A 17,071-nucleotide genomic window follows, 5' to 3' on the forward strand; every position below is an offset into this window, starting at 1 on the left:
GATCTCCAGGTTGGGCTCTGAGCTCGTGCGGTTTTTATTTCAGTTGTGTTTGTGTCTGAGTAATGAGGTCAGTGTGACACAGCGGAGGTGGTCTCCTATCGTGCTCTTAAACAATCTGACATCTGTGGCTAGTGGAGTTGACATTTGAGATACTTCAGCACGTGGGCACAAGGGCTCTTGGCCTCCTACCTTGCAGTTAGAAAAGATTTGTGTATACATGCTCAGTGTATAAAACTACTTTTATGTGTGTATTTAACAAGCACCAAGTTTCCCATCATCTATTAATATCCTGCATTACCATAGTACATTTGTTAAACCAAAAAATTGACACTGGTACATTACTGCTAATTAAACTGCAGATTTTATTTGGATTTCATCAGTTTTTCTATTAATGTCTGTTTTCATTTCTGGGATCCAATCCAGGGTACCACACTGCATTTAGTTGTCATGATGGCTTCTTAAAAACTTAACTGGGGGCTGGGGCTGGGGGCTCAGTGGTAGAGTGCTCACCTCACATGTGGAAAGCTCTGGGTTCGATCCTCAGCACCACATAAAAATAAAGGTCTTGTGCCCATCTACAACAAAAAAATTAAAAAAAAAACTTGGCTCTCATGTCTTAGCTGCATCTCTGTTGTCTCCAGCAGAGTCCCAGTGGTTCAGTGCCTGTGAACCATTTCATCTTCATTCTTGGTATTCGAGACGATGCATCTCTGCTCAGAAATATCCTTTTATTCTTTCAGGAAATCCCATTGCAATGGTTAAGATTAGACCCCCTCAGCTCCCCCGTACTGTGGACAGGTGGGGCCCCCTGAAATAAGAGATGTTGTTTCTGAGAGATGTCACAGACCCGAGCTATTCTGAACCAAAAGGACATAAATTTGACAGTCTGCCCACTTAACAGGATAATCATATAGTAAACAGATTTCTTTATACTTACTTCCATCGGATGGGTCCCTCTTTGGATTTCAAGAAGATGAGCAAGTTGGAGAGGGCATTATAAGTTTGTTAATAGAAGCAATAGACAGGGTGGCTCATGCCCTCCTCTGGAGCACACTTCCTTGAATTAACTTCGAGGATAACACAGCCTCTTCCTTTTCTTCCTTTTTTCCTGGTTACCCCTCCTTTGTCCTCTTGCCATTTCTTCCTCTTTTCTCCTTCACCTCTTCATGGTACAGGGTCTCAAAACTCAGTCTTGGATTCTTCTCTTATTAACGAAGATCTCATCCAGTTTCATGCTTTAAAGGCCCCCTGTAAGCTGTTGACTCCCAAGTTTTTATCTCTGGTCATCTCTGTTGAAGTCCAGATTTGAAAGACTTTCAGCTGCACACCACATCTCCACTGGAATGTCAGCTGGCTAGGTCAATGTCAACACCTCTGAACCTGAATTAGCAATCGCCACCACTCCAAGCCTGGGCCCCCTAAGCCTTCCCCCTTATAGTGCGGCAATTTCATCCAATCTCCAATTCCTAGTGCAAGGATCCTTGGGATCATTAGCTTTCTTCCTTTCACCCCCTAAAACCACTCCACAGAGAAATTATGAAGATTCTATCTTGAAAATGTAGCCAGATTCCAGCCAGTCCACTCTGAGCCACCGTCTTCTCTGCTCTGGACCCCTGAGGTGGTCTCTTGTCTCCCTGCCCACAGCCAGAGAGAGCTTTTAAAAACTCAGCTTATGGTACTTAAATACCCTTCAGGGCTTCCCATCATTCCGTCTTCCCCATGGCCTGTAGGTCTACAGTATCTAGTTCCTCATGGGCTGAGAGAGAGCTGCTCACAATATTCCCAGAGTGAAGGACATTGCAGCCTGGTAAGTTACCTGGAGGCTCACCACTGGCAGATGACCCTTGTCTAGTTAGCCCCAGAACCTGCAGCCTCCAACTAATAAATCTGGTGGGATTTACCAAATTGGGGCTGAAGAGTAGTGAGGCAGTACATTTTACTGTTAGCCACGCTGTTCTCAGAGTACCTTTATTTAATTGGAGACCATTGGTGTTAAATTTCAGACAAGGTAGACTTGAGGGAGTTTTGCTGGTAGTCAATCCTGCATCTCTAGAAATGTGTTCTGTGTCCTTCCTTTTTCTTACTGTTTTAAACCAGTTATCTCTGTCCTTGCCAGAAGTGGGGGCCATCTGGGCTTCAATGCAGAGGAAGTATGGTGGCGTCCCATATCTTTTTCTAGGATTGTTATGATTTAGCTCTGAGGTATCCCCCAAAAAGCATGTGTGTGAGGTAATGCAAGAAAGTTCAGGTTGGGTTAAGAGAGCCTTGACCTAATCAGTGAATTACTCTCTGGACAGGAGTTAACTGAGTGATAACTGTAGACAGGTATGGGGTACCTGGAGGAGGTGGGTCACTGGGGGCATGCTTTGGGGTATATATTTTGTCTCTGGTGAGGGGAGCTGTCTCTCTCTCGGCTTCCTAGTTGCTGTGTCCTGAGCTACTTGCTTCCGTCACACTTTTCCGCTGTGATGTTTTTGCCTTGATGTTTTGCAATAGCTCCGGCTATCTGTGCACTGAGACCGCTGAAACTGTGAGCCCCCAAATAACCTTTTCCTTCTCTAATTGTTTTGTCGGGTCTTTTGGTCACAGTGGTAGAACAGCTGGCTAAAACAGAAATGATACAATGGTATAAAGGCAACATAACTGGCATTTCCCCTTCCCTGTGGGAGGTAGCAGGAACCTGCTCACCTGGGAGTTTCAGGTTAGCTCTTCTTCCTTAGAAACTTCATTGACTTCACAATCTCTCTTCCCTTCTGTGGTGGTTCCTTGGATGGCCACGCCTTGGCCCCTGGAGGCCACTTCTAGGAGATGTTCATTTCTCTGCCCCAGGTGGCTCCTGCTCTCAGGTGTCTGGCTGGATCTTGTGGGTCTGAGTCTAAGTGTCCATCAGCGAGAGGCCCATTCTGAGCACAGCATTGCCAAGTCCTCCACCTCAGGAACAATATTAGTTTTCTGTGCTCTGAAGTGAATTCTGCCATACCTAGGGGCTCAAAACAAATGCATTGATTATCTCACTATTTAGATAGCCCAACTGGGTGATGATCCACTTCCAAGCTCCCTGGAAGGGTTGCTGACAGTTTATTTCCTTATAGTCATGGAACTGAGATCCTATATTCTTGCAGTTATGGGCCAGGGGCAACCCCCAGTTCCTTGCCATGTGACCTCTCACAACATGACAGTGTCCTCCTTCAGGGCAGCTAGGGGAATCTCTAGCTCTAGCCTGCAAAGTGGAGTCTTAGAATAGAATGTGGCCAGAGGAATGGCATCCCATCTTACCCTGTGCCACTGAGTATGAGCAAGTCCTAGGTCTTGTGCCCACTCAGGGGAGGGGAATGCTCAAAGGTGTGGACTCAAGGAGGTGAGGACCATTGCAGGGGTCACCTTAGGAAGTGTGTACCTTGGCAACCACATTACCTCCCTACCTGGTGCCCAGGAGCCCTGTAGGCAAGCTTTGCTAGTGGATCCTCCTATAGAGTTAGTGGCAGGGAGAGAGGGTGTTTGTGTGACTGCGACCCTCTACCCAGCTCTCGCCCCTCCTGGGCCACAGCTGTACCCTCATGAAGCACAGACTTCCAGGGCAGCTGGTGTCTGTCCTCAGAGGATTCAGGGACCCTTACCACCTCTTCCTCAGTGTCATCATCCTTTTATTTCAAATTGAGGTGCAAATTCCTAAAGGTAAGGGAAGGCTTACCAGTTGCTCATAATGTTCTTCCAGTGTGCACTGGGTTTGCTTTTCCAAGAAACCATCTGCTGAGATATAATCTATTCAGAGTACATGTAGAAAATTTGTAATTTCTGTTCTTGTTGATCCTCATCCTCCTTCAGTTCAGATGTGACCGTGGTGATTATTTTGTGACATGAACCAGAGCTGACTTTATTGTTATAGAACTTTTTCCAGAACCAAAGATAGTAGCTATTAACTTCTCCTGGGCTAAAGATCATTCCTTATGAATCTGGGTTATGGGTTGCTTACAGAGAGACTCATCTTCTCTCCAGTTGTTTTATGATTGTTTTGCTGAGTGGATATGGCACTGATGTATTTTTTGTGTATGTGTGTGTTACCAGGAAGTGAAGCTGGCATGCGGTAAGGGTGCTCTACCACTGAGCCACATCCCCAGCTCTTCTTATTTTTTTTTATATTGAGATAGAATCTCACTAAGTTGTTCAAGCTGTCCTCAAACTTATGATCCTTTTGCCTCAGCCTCCCCAGTTGCTGGGATTATAGGCATGAGCCACCATGCCCAGTGTATGGACTGGCTTTAAAATGATTAAAAATTTTCAACCTAATCATTTAAAATCTCAGTGGATATTTATCACATTGTAGAGTCTGACTCTAGTCTCCATGTGACAGAATACCTCAGATTTTACATTGAGAACTCCCAGCCCTATCCCAATTTTTGTTGTTTGAGACCCCATATGATACATATGACAACAAGTCTTGACCAAGTCTTCTCTAAAGTCTGGACTCTTGTGTTCTCATCTCTCCCTCTTAGAAGATCTAAAACAGGAGTCTAGTCTCTGACCAAGTATTAAGGCAAGGAGGCTAGGGTTCAGAATTGAATTATTCTGTTAGAATTAGTTTATTCCAGGTTAACCAGTTTAGAATCATTTATTCTTTTACATTTCAAACATATGCACCTCATTACTGTACCCCAGAAAGGATACGTTAGAAGGAAAAATTTTTAAAAATATGCTATTGAAATTTGCTTACTGAGCCACAGTTGCACACCTGCGGAAAAGCAAATCCTCTTTCATTTTTTTTCATTTTTAAATTTCATGTAAATCATACCCAGATGGTTAATGGTAGCATAAATTGCTTTTAATGCTACATAAGAGTCTTGGAAATTCATTTTAAAAAAATCGTAAAAATCCGCATTCAGAAACTGGTGAGATGTCTGTGTCTCAGAAGTGCAGTGTGAAGAATTGTCTGACCAGGAGTGGCAGGGGCCCCTTTTCTGTGGAGCAGAGGTGGCCGGGAGGCCCCTGCTCACTCCTCTACCAGGGCAGAGTGGCTGTGTGTGTGTGTGGGGGAGCCCTGCAAGGGGAGCCCAGAGCCCTGGTCTCCAGCCTTCTGGAGGACAGGGTGTGTTGTGTGATCTCTAACTGCCCCTCTTTGTTCTGGTTGGGCCAGTGGAATCCCCTTCAGTTTCCCACAACCGTGTGGTTTCCAGAAGCTCCCCAGACCCACCCTATTGGTGTCATTTAGAAGCCTGAGAAGGGATGACTCTGAAGAGTGAGGCTCACCTCAGTGACTGCTTGCTGCTGGTTCTCCTGAATGGCGTACAGGATTGAGCTGTGAGCTGTACATGTCTCCATGGTGGGGATGCAGCGGGGAGCCCTGTGTGCGGAGACGGCAGGGCATGCTGGCAAGCCTCTCCCCAGACCAAAAGCCTTTACTTCACACCACGCTTCACAGTCGGTTGTCCCAGAATTTCTACCTTGAGTTGCCTCATGGTCTTTCTTTGAAGCATTTTTTTTTAATTTTGAGAGATGTTGCCTGATTGCCCTCTGTAGGGGTTGAACCTTTTCAAAGTCTTTTTAAAATTAATTTTCCAAGTAATATATGATTATGTTCTCTTAATTTAAAAAATGAAAAAAATGTAGAAATTTATGACTAAAATGTCTTTGAATTGGCACCCCATCCCACCCCAAATCCTCCGTCCTAACTAGACCCTCCCCATGCCTGGAGGTAACTGCTGTTATTGACTTGGAGTGTGTCTTACTAGATCTTTTCCTGTGCCCTGGAAGAGAGAATCCAATGGGTCATATATTCCTGGAGTGTCTGTTACTTACTGTATAAGCCATATTATACTGAACCTACCATTCTGTAGTGAGGTTTTCCATGTCTTGGAGGTCGTCTTATGTCATAGAACTGTATATATTCTTTGAGTTGTGGACCATAAATTATTTTTTAGCTATTTTCTGGGAATAAAAGGGGGGGGGGCTTCATTAAACATTCAGTGATTTCTTTTTTGGCTGGGGGGAGGGATACAGGAGATTGAATTCAGGGGCACTTGACCACTGAGCCACATCTCCAGCCCTATAGTTTGTATTTTATTTAGAGACAGGGTCTCACTGAGTTGCTTAGTGCTTTGCTTTTATCGAGGCTGGCTTTGAACTCAAAATCCTCCTGCCTCAGCCTCCTGAGTTGCTGGGATTACGGGCGTGTGCCACTGTGCCTGGCCCCCTGATTTAAAACAAACAAGCAAAATATATCCTGCAACATCTTAGTCTTTGTGTATTTCTCTTTTCAGATCTCAGAAGACTGATCTTCACAATGAAGGTTACATCTTGGAATTAGATTGCTGTTCCTCCTTAGACCACTTGACAGACCAAAAAATCATCCCAGAGTTTATTAAGAAGGTGAGTGCTGTGGGTAGGACTCAGTCCCTCAGGTTCACAGAGCATCTGCCTGAGTGACCAGTCAGGCAAGCAGGTTTGGGGAAGATCAGACACACTCCAGAGGCCTTGTGGGGAGCTGTGACCTAGATCCCTGACCAGAGCTCCTAGGGAGCTTCTGCTCCCACACATGGCTCAGGCTGTAGTTGACTCTGGAAAGGTGGCTGCGCCCTCCATCCCAGCTGGTATGGGGACATGCCAGAGTTCATGGCCACTGACCTGTAGTTGTATCGGGGAGAATTCCATCCGCCCAGCAGTGTGTCTAGTTTTGAGCTTGTCTTTATGCCATATGAGGTTCTGTGCCTAATTGCAGGGTCCACTTGAGTTTCCGTACAACATTTACTGCAGAAAGAATGTCCTTGCCCAAAACCGGGCTGAGTACTTTCTTAGTGTTTATCCTTCGTTACCCAGTCTTCCAAAGTACAGCTGTGAGTCACTTAATGATGTGTATGTGTTTGAGAACTGCGTCACTGGGAGATTTCTCACTGTGCAAACATCATGGAGTGTGCTTACACTAACCTGCGCGGTGCAGGTCTGAAACTGGACAGGGCCTCTTAAAAACCATGGAGCATGAGTCTGCTGCAGGCATCACATGGCACACATTCTACAGTAAACTTTTAATTTTATCTAAGTAAATGAGGTACGCTATAAAATATAGATAAAATATGGTTTGTTAAATGAACCACTAACATAGTCATTTATTATCCATTTTATGTACTGTTTATATTTATGTGATTTACTTCTACAGGGCTGATAGTGCAGTAGGTTTATTTATATCAGCACTGGCACAAACATGGAGTGTGTGGTCCTGTGATGTCAGGGTGGCTATGGCATCAGTAGGCAATAGGAGTTTTTCCATTGTCATCTTCTGGTACCATAGTGATATATGTAGTCTATCACTGACCAAAATGTCCATGACTATAATTGACAATTCAGTGCCCTGTACAGGTAGATGTTGTTTGTTTGAGGCCCAATCAGCCAGTTAGTGAATTCATTAATAGCATTGGCTTTGAACTTTGGGCCAGGATTTAGAGAACAAACTAATAGCTGTGGTGCCTCCTTGGCATTGTCTTAGTGGGCAGACGGACCCTGCTGATGAGCATTGCCAGGAGGGAAGCAGCCGGGCTGAGGAGCAAGTGGATGCCAGGTCAAGTGTGGACCAGACATCTGGACAGTGCCTCAAGCTGAGGTGGGAGGATGAGGCAGAGTCCATGGGGCAGCAGCTATGCTGGGGCAGGCTGGGGAGTCTCCAAGCAAGGCCTGACATAGGGTGAGTGGAATCAAAAGATCAGAAGTGGAGCTGGGGTTGTGACTCAGTGGTAGAATTTTGCTTAGCACGTGTGAGGCACTGGGTTTAACCCTCAGCACCACAGAAATAAAAAAAGGTATTATGATCACCTACAATTTAAAAAAAATTTAAAAAGATTAATTTAAAAATATCACAAGGGCCACTATAAAAACAGAGGTGGTTGGGACTAGCAAGAGAGCGCTGGCACTTGACTGTTTTTAAAAACAACAAAAAGTGAGAAGTTATTGTGAGGAGTTTTGCAAATGAAATAATTAAAGGATATTTGTTTTCTTCCTACCCTCTCAACATTTATTGAGCATTCACTGTCCCCCCCGCCCCCCCGCCAGGGCCTTGGTAATAACCACTCCTATGGAAAAAAAGCTAAGACCTGTAGATCAGGAATCAGATGATGTCTTAGGTCAGAATTTCTGGTACTTCTACTAAGATGGTGATAGAACTCAGATGATGATTTGGGAATGAGGGGGGATGTAGGTTTTGTTTACATAGACCTAAGTTTGATAACACACGAGTTTTCCTGACTCATGTAGATGTTGTATAAATAGGGCCATCCTTTTTGGATTGCTGCAATCACTATTCCCTAGTCAACTTGGGTGCGGGCTCCTGGAGTGGGAAATGGCTTGATGGTCTGAAGGCTGAGGAGACATAATTTTGAAAATGGGTATTGTAATTAAGGATGAGATGCTTGGAATATATGAGGAATGTCTGGATAAGATAAGGACCTGAGGCTCTCTCTACTTTATCAAATATGCTCTTGGAAAACATGTGATATTGTGCCTTGATCTCAACCAAACCAGACCATCACAGGACTGACGATTGCATTGAACCTGTATGGGTGTTAAAGAATCCATAGTCTAATTTATGGGCCACTTGGATGCCATGTTCCTCTTATACTGGAGTAGAGATGGACATCTTTCCAACAGAAGATAACCCCAAAGTTATGGGTTTTATGCCCTGGGGGACATTAGCCAGTCTTATGGTTTGGATATATGGTGTCCTGCAAAAGCTCACGTGGCAGAGCAGCAATGTTTAGAAGCCAAGTGATTAGGTTGTGAGAGCTATGACCTAATCAGTGGGTTAATCCATTTGATGGATTAATAATTTGAATGGATTACTGGGTGGTAACTGTAGGCAGGTGGGGTGTGGCTGGAGGAAGTGGGTCACTGGGGGTGTGCTCTCAGGGATGATATTTGGTGCCTGCCTCCTAGCGTTCTCTCTGCTTCCTGGTTGCCCTGAGTTGAGTAGCTTTCTGCTTCCATGCCCTTCCACTATGATGTTTTGCCTTATCTTGGGCCCAGAGCAATGGAACTGGTCAACCATGAACTGAGACTTTTGAAACCATGAACCCAAAATAAACTTTATTTCTCCTCTAAGTTGTTTTTGTCAGGTATTTTGGTCAGTGACCGACAAAAATACTTTTACTGAGCTTTTATCCCAGAATCTTTTTTTACATTCATTAGTATCCGAAGACTTTAGTTAATTTGTTCAATATATGATTGACACCTGCTCATTCTGTACTTGTATAAGAATTCTGTTTTTGACATTTGGAAATGGTATGTTTTAGAGCCCATCCTGACACTCTGCTACTGTTATACCCTTGGCTTCCATATAAAAATTATTGGATTGGGTCAGACTAGACAACTTGCACAGAAGGGCAGCTCTGATTTCTGATCTGGAGCTCATCATCAGATGTGTATCCCTGAGTCTCTTACCTCTCAACAGAAAGGTGATTTATGATCTTTGCTCTGTTGAGGTCACCCCATCGTTTACCCCCACCCTGTCTGGATAAGATCTGGGCTTGGAAGGATTCAGCATCTCTGGCTGTCAATCTGGGCTTTAGATTCTGGGCCAGTGGCCTTGACAACCCAAGAAGATGGACAAAATGATGTGACTGGGTGTGTTTCCCTCTGCTCTTTTCTGTCGTTGGACACAATTTCTAGAGAGAACACCACCTCTGTGTGCAAAGAGCAGAGGAAATCTAAGTGCTCCTCTCCAGGGCCTGTGGCTATTCCAGTGATGGCAGAATTTTGTGTGTAAATTTTCCTGTCATTACACAGGTAGAAGAACACAGGTGCTTCCTGAGAAGTAGGCTGAAAGCCATTTGTTCTTTCTTGTAAATATTTAATGAATAGCTTAGGCCCCGTTTACTTATGTATGGTGACACTTGTTAATTGCCATTCAGTTAGGCCAGATGAAGCTGTGTCACTGGCTGCTACAGCTTGCGGTCATTGCTTTTTACATGGGTCATTATTTTGTGTGAAATAATGGCTCCTGTTCCTGTGACAAGTAGATTTGTCTTAGGATGAGATGGTAATTAACTCATTGTACCACCGTGCAGGATAAGCTCATATTCTTCTCTGCACACTAGAATTAAACCCATTAGATTTTTTTTTTCTTCTTAAGAACAATGTCCCCGTATTATTATTTTTTTTTTTGCACCAAATGTTTTAAATTGGCCAGAACCTTTGACTATAGAACAGGAATAGAAAGAGGGAGAAGAGATTTCATTATTTCTCATAATTGGGAAAAATGGTCATTTGTATCTGTGTCGTGTAAAATTAGCTGGAGATGTCACAATTCACAGCTCCTCTCCATCATGGTCTTTTCATGGAGCGTGAAGTTGTGTTAAGATGACTCCTTTTCCTTTGTAGTCGTGAGGTCTCTGGGTTTGGCTGGTCAGATGAGATCCGGGTTACTATGTTTTGTTTATCCCGCTGTGCTTCAGCTAGCCAGCCTTTATGGAAATTATTTATTATGGACCACAGAACATTTAAAACACAGGGTTATGACAGACTTGGGGAGAATGTTTTCCAAGCCCCAGAGCTTGGGTGCTCAAGGGATGAAGATTTGAGAGGCTATGGAAAGCGATAGTGTCCCCAGAATTCCTCTGGGATGAGGACTTGGCCCTTGTCCCCCAAGGTACATCTGGAGGCTGCCTTGTGTGGCTGTTAGGTCTGTGGGAGCCTGCTGGGACTTCCTACTCTTCAGGGATCCCAGAGGATCATCAAGAAGACTGATAGAGTGAGGAGTCTGCGTGTTCATTCCAGTGACAGGACAGTCTTTGGAGCTTCTTGGGACAGCACATGTATGTTTGGAAGGCACTTTAGTTTTCAGATTCATTCATACATTTTCTCACTTGTGCTTCACAATAATTCTTGTCAAGAAGCCAGGCTGGCAGTGATATCTTCTTTCTAGACTCAAACTAAGCTAGGAGGGGACAAGGCCTCTGCCCAGGGGCTAGGACTGATAACTGATAGATCCTGGATCCATCCCCTCCCTTGGACAGGCCTCAGTGGGCGGCAGAGGAACTTGGGAGTAGCAGGAAGGTTGTTTGGCCAGGTGGGCTGGGGAAGTTTGGGGAAAGGCGTGGGGTACGGTATGGAGTGAGGGATGGATGCTCCAAGGGGCTGAGGGGGAGGCTCACGGTGCCATCCTGGTGTGGACAGGAGCATGAAGGAAGGCCTGGGGTTAAGAATGAGCCAGGTCTTTTTGGTATTGAGTGGACAAAGTGTAAAGGGAGTCTGTCCTGTCGGGGTTCTTTTGATTATCTGGAAAGGCCCCACTAGGCTGAGCTCAAGTGAGTCAGGTGGAATTTACCATGAGGATGCAGGAAATGACAGAGTCCCAGGACAGTAATACAGGAGACTTAAATATGGACCAGTGTTTTTTGGTTTTGGGTTTTTTTTTTTTTTTTTATGTGTCAGTAGAGCGGAACCTAAGGGGAAAGCACTTTGCATGCATTATACCCATGGCCTTTATCACACTCCTAGGAAATCTTATCCTCATTTGATTGTATGTGGTGCTGAGGATCGAACCCGGGCCGCACGCATGCCAGGCGAGTGCGCTACTGCTTGAGCCACATCCCCAGCCCCTTATCCTCATTTGACAGGTAAAGAAACTGAGGCACAGATCCATTCTACCCAAAATTGTAACTGTGAACAACAGGGCTGGGATTTGAACCCAGCCTTTCGGACTCTGAGACCACACTCATGGTCATTTGGCTATTCTACCTCTCCTGCATCGTATGTCCCTCTGGGGGCAAAAAGTGATGCTTTCTGAGCCTGAATGTGAGGTTGAGCATGACAGGCAGGTGGGTAACCTGTGTCTGGTGCACAGCTGGGGATCTGGGCCTGGGTGTCCATGTTCTCTGGATGGAAGTTGCCTCATCCCACTCTTGTCCAAGCAGGGCTTGGGCTTGTGCTTTCAGGCCCTCAGCATCGGGCTGTGTTCCTGGGAGTCGCTTCCTTATATGGTAGAACCCATGACCCAAATGATCTGCTTAGGAACTAGGTGTGTCTTACTCCGAGACTTTTCGGGGAAACCGAGGCCCATCCCTGCCTTGTCTGATACCTGGGGAACACATGCTCAGAAGCTTGGTGGCCTGGACTAAGCAAGATGCATTGCCCTTCAGACACCCAAATGCTGCTGTTGCTTCCCCAGCCTGCACACACAACCCAATTTCTAAAATCTCAATGGTTCCTCTTAATGCAACATAATCCCCAGGATTATAAAACCTTGTCCACAGTATATGAATGACTCCTTATTTACTCTCTGGTTGATCATTGAGTATTCAGAGCCTTGTTTCTATAAGTGCAGTGCACAGTCTTAATTTTAATTAACATAAGACGTTGGATCAGAGTGAACATTGTTACAAAGGCTTTCCTGTCTTTACTGTACCCTCATCAACTCCCAAACCAAGAGAATGGTGATGTTTAAAACAGAAAACTGGTGAGAGTTGGGAGAAAGTGAAAAAGAGGTGGGGGGTTTGCTGAATCCTGGAAATGAGGGTATTCCGAGTGTGTTAGAAAGCCCGAGGCTGGCAGAGGTTTTGCTGGGTGGGGGAGTCTTATTCACTGTTGTGTCTCCAGAACTAAATCAAAGTTTATCAAGTCAGTGGATAAATTAAGAAGAATTTTGAGGAAAAATCATGAAGACTTTGTGTCACACAAGGGAGGAGAGGAGCCTAAGAGGATTTGGGGACACTGAGATACAAGGTGGGATCACCTATGAGGATGGGCATGAGCCTTTTGCAGATAGAAAGGTGGTAAGATTGGTGATGGACATGTCAAGGGACCAATGAGACCCTGGAGGTAACATTCCAGAGACTTTTGTGGCTTTGGGGATAGAACTTGGGAGGAGGCTAGGATTGGAGATGCAGTAGCAAACTCAGGAGGCCCACAGGAGCCAGGCAGGTGAAGACAATGAGGAAACGTGAGGATGTGTTGTTTGGATGGCACGTGCCCATCCTAAAGGGCAGCCACCCCTGGGCAATACGGCTCATTGTCACCTGGTAGAAAAATATAGCCAGCATTATGAGATTTCTTGTTTGATTGGTTAGTTGTTTGGCTTTGTTTTCAAGAAGTTGATGGTGTTTATCTTCTTGTTGGGAAGTCTCTTGTTTTTTTAATGTGAGCCCATAGATCAATTTTAAAAATACTGCAAGATCTAGACCAGAATTTTTCAAACTGTCTGCAGTAAAGGAGCAGGGTTTTTTTTTTCCCCAGTACGTTACAAAGCAATATTTTTGTGTCACTTGGAGGAGAAAAAGAACTTTGACAAAGTAGGAGGGGAAACAGGAGAGTAGGATGTTGTAGAATCCGAGGGAAGAGCTTGCCTCAAGAAGAAACCAGAGCTGGGTGTGGTGGTGCACAACTCTAATCCCACTGACTTGGGAGGACTGCAAATTTAAGGCCCACCTGGACAACTTGGTGAGACCCTGTCTCAAAAATAAAAAGGGCTAGGGTTGTAGCACAGAGATAGAGTGTGCTCCTGGGTTTAATCCCCAGTACAAACAAACAGAACTAGATAACAGTTTTTAAATTGGGAAAACACTCAAGTCAGAAGGACCTATTAGACTTGGGTGTTACCCCAAACCTCAGTCTTGCAAGAGTGATTGTTGTGGGTGGGGGGGGGGTCACCCTCAGGAGCTGCCCTGCCAGAGTTTAAGAGTAACTATATAGAGTTAATCTATATAGTTGGCCTGGACTAAGCATTGCCCTTCAGACACCCAAATGCTGCTATTGCTGCCCCAGCCTGCATAAACAATCCAATTTCTAAAATCTCAATAGTTCCTCTTAATGCAACATAATCCCCAGGATTATAAAACCTTGTCCACAGTGTATGAATGACTCCTCATTTACTTTATGGATGATTATTGAGTATTCAGAGCCTCATTTCTATATGTGCAGTGCACAGTCTTAATTTCAAATAGCATAAGACGTTGGATCAGAGTGAACATTGTTACAAAGGCTTTCCTGTCTTTACTGTACCCCCATCAACCCCCAAACCAAGAAAATGGTGATGTTTAAAACAGAAATCTGAGAGTGGTGAGAGAGAGTGGTGGTTGCAACAGGTCCAGGTAGAAGGAAATCATGTTTTAAGGTAAGAGATTTGAGCCCTTTTAAAGCTAGAAATTCTAGTAGTGAGGGAAAAGTTAATAAAGTCAGAGATGATAAAAAGATGGAGACTGGCCAGGGTGGGATGAGATTGCAGAGGGGGCATCTGCTGTGCACTTGGGAATGGACACCCCTTCCTTTGTGTGGCAGGGAGGAGGTAGGAGGAAGGTTACAGGCTTAGATTTTCCTGGTGGGGGAGATGATGGAAGAACTACTACCCAGAGGCCTCCTTTTTCTTTAAGGTTCCTCTCCCCAGCCCTAGCGTTTCTTGATCCTCTGACCTCCTGCTATTTTTATTGTCCTGTGATCTTTCTGTTCTGTCCAGAGAGATTAGCTGAAATCAGCTTGAGCCTACAGAGAGGCAGAAGGTCGTGAGCTTGGATCAGTCACTCCCTAGAAAGGGGGATATGTTCTTGCATTTCATTTCTTCCTCCTTTGCATGAACCCATGACCCAGTACCACTGGGTTAGAGCTCATTCTTGTTTCTCTGAAAGGATCTTTCGAGGCCTGTTCCGAGGCAGTATGGACATGCAGTATGGGTCCTGTCCTGGTCCCATGAAGCTTACAGTCTAGTGGAGAACAGAAACGTGGAGTGGAGAGTCATGCAACAGATGTTACAATGGCAGGTTGGAGGGCGCCCTGGAGTACAGTGGGCAGGGACCTTGCGCAGGCTAGCAGTGGGAGTCAGGGACAGTCACTGAAGTGTTTGCACCCAGATCAGAGAGGCATAGGTTGTGAGGACTGGAATAGCTTGGACAAAGGCCATGTGGTGGGAGGGAGAGCCTTCTGTTTTAGGACAGAAAGGAGATTTCTGTGCCTTGACCACAGAGAATGGAGGGTTGAGTGACATGGGATGAGGCTGGAGAGTTACCCAGGGTTCTCAGTGCAGAAGTTCTCAGTCCAGGTTAAGGATTTGGGTCTTAGTCCTAAATGCAGTGGAAGGAAACCATTGGAGAAGGATTCCAGTGACCCAGTGACATTTTGGAAAGATCAGAACAGCTGTGGATAGTTCCCGGATTGCGGCAGGAGGGCATTATTGGTAGCATTATTGTGGAGTAACTCTTCATGGACTGTTAAGAAATTGCAGCTTAGCTCAGGTGGTGGAGATGCACAGGGGTGGGTAGATTTGAAGCATGGTCTGGGAAATGGGAGCATGGTTGCAAGGGAGGGGACTGGGCTGATGAACTTGTACAGGAGGACGTGGGGGTGGGGGTGGGGGGCTTTGCTGAGATAGGATGAGTGTAAAACTGCCCAGGGCAGGGGTCTGGGCTGGAGACAATGGCTGAAGGGTAGTGGTTGAAACTGTGGTCATGGATGAACTCACCCAGAAAGGAAGAGAGCTTAGGACTGAGCCTGGGGAATTCCAGCATTTACTGTGGGGCAGAGAAAGCAGACAAAGTACACTCAAGAGGCAGGAGGGAGAAGTGAGGGGTGATGTCAAGGGAGGAAGGGCTACAGCAGGGGGGAATTGCCACTGCCGTCAGTGCCCAAGGGCTGACAGGCAGAAACGGCCATCACTGGAGGGCCATTAAGTCACCAGCAATCCCCGTGGAAGCTGTTGGGGTGGCTTCAACCCTCCCAGTACATATATTTTCAAAGCCTGATACAGAATATCTCTGGGTTCCAGTAAAAATCCACTGCCCTTGGCCCCATGGAACTCATGTGTTCCTGTGTTATCTGATGGTAGTTCTGAAGTTTTGTCTTAAATTAAAAAAAAATAATACCAAAACCAATGGAGACTATCTTCATTGTTCTCCTTAATGTAGTTATTTATTAAACAATAGAATTTTAATAGCCCACCAGGGGATTAGAATTTGCTTGTGTAAAACATTACCATTTTACGTAACTTTTAGCATTCAGAGGGTGTGTCACATGAAATAATAACAATGAAAGAACTTGTAGTTAAATGGGTGGGGGGGGGAGAAATAACTTGAGATCCCTTATGGTGGCATAAGAACAGAGTGGTGGCCTGTTGTCTCTGTGGGCAGCCTGTGGCTGTCAGGCCTGTGTGCCTGTGTGGTCTCTACAGAGCAGTTGCCCCCAATCCAGGGAAACAGATTAGTCTAGAGGCTCATTAGAGGTGAAGCTGAAGGTCCCTAAGAGAGATGGCAGCTATGTGAATGCTGTCACCTGGCTGTAACACTCTGTCATCTCAGGGGGATTTGCCACCCTCTTGGGGAGGGCTCTACCATCTCCACTGTCAGGAGGAGGTTGGTGTTGAGACTCCCACAACTTTGCTGAGACCTGGCCATGGGATTGCTCGTAGAGCAGCCTGGGAGCCCTGAAAGTGAGAGACAAAGGCTGCTTCTCTGGCACATGGTGGCAGTGGCCCCGGGTAGCTGATTACCTTCTTCTTACAGTCATGAGATGGGTCCAAAGTAGCCTGGTGAAGGACATGCTGGAGTAGCCGCTAGGTTTTGCCTCTTGCTGTTTACCATAGATAGTATATTCCTTTTTGATAATGAAACCTAAAGGGTTGAAGGTTTTGAGTTCTTTCTCCTAAGCCATGGGCTCTTGATGTGAGCCCTCTTTGGGATGCTTCTCCATGAGTTCCCATAGTCCACTATGTCTGGGAAACATATACATCATAAACCTTCTTGGAGGGTCTTTTAGAAGCTCTCATGAGGCCCCTTAGAAAAGTCAATATTCAAAAAGTCAAAGCCTGCAATGAGAAACCTGCTTACTTAACCTCAGGATTTCTTAAGTACAGCTTGAGATCTTTCCTCTTATTTCTTCTCCCTGCCAAACTGCTATTTATATCATGGTGCATACTTTGGAAAATATATTAAATAAATGAGGAATCTGTTGACAACTTATCATCCATGGGTAATTACAGGTCGTCACCAGTGTTGAGGGTCAGTCTCCTCTCCTCTTTGTTCATTTATTTTTCAAAGTTAAGGTATCCGGCTGATGTTTTAGTATATATACACAGTGAAATGGTTACTATAGTTAAGCAACTTAATATGCCCAT

At 45.2% G+C, this 17,071-nt stretch overlaps 1 protein-coding gene across 2 annotated transcripts in view; it reads left to right on the plus strand.

The window, feature by feature from the left end:
- The window catches only part of RFTN1 (raftlin, lipid raft linker 1), a gene marked incomplete at its 5' end in the record, with an annotated part of 199,783 nt that overhangs the window by 106,085 nt on the left and 76,627 nt on the right, over positions 1–17,071 (plus strand). For both annotated transcript variants that reach the window (XM_081286205.1, XM_081286204.1), the window contains one exon: positions 6,255–6,363. In XM_081286205.1, coding sequence (XP_081142331.1) covers positions 6,255–6,363 — 109 coding nt within the window. The remainder of the gene's footprint in view (positions 1–6,254; positions 6,364–17,071) is intronic.

The sequence above is a fragment of the Spermophilus citellus genome, assembly GCF_964194105.1.
Source record: "Spermophilus citellus genome assembly, chromosome: 3".
Classification (NCBI taxonomy): Eukaryota; Metazoa; Chordata; class Mammalia; order Rodentia; family Sciuridae; genus Spermophilus; species Spermophilus citellus.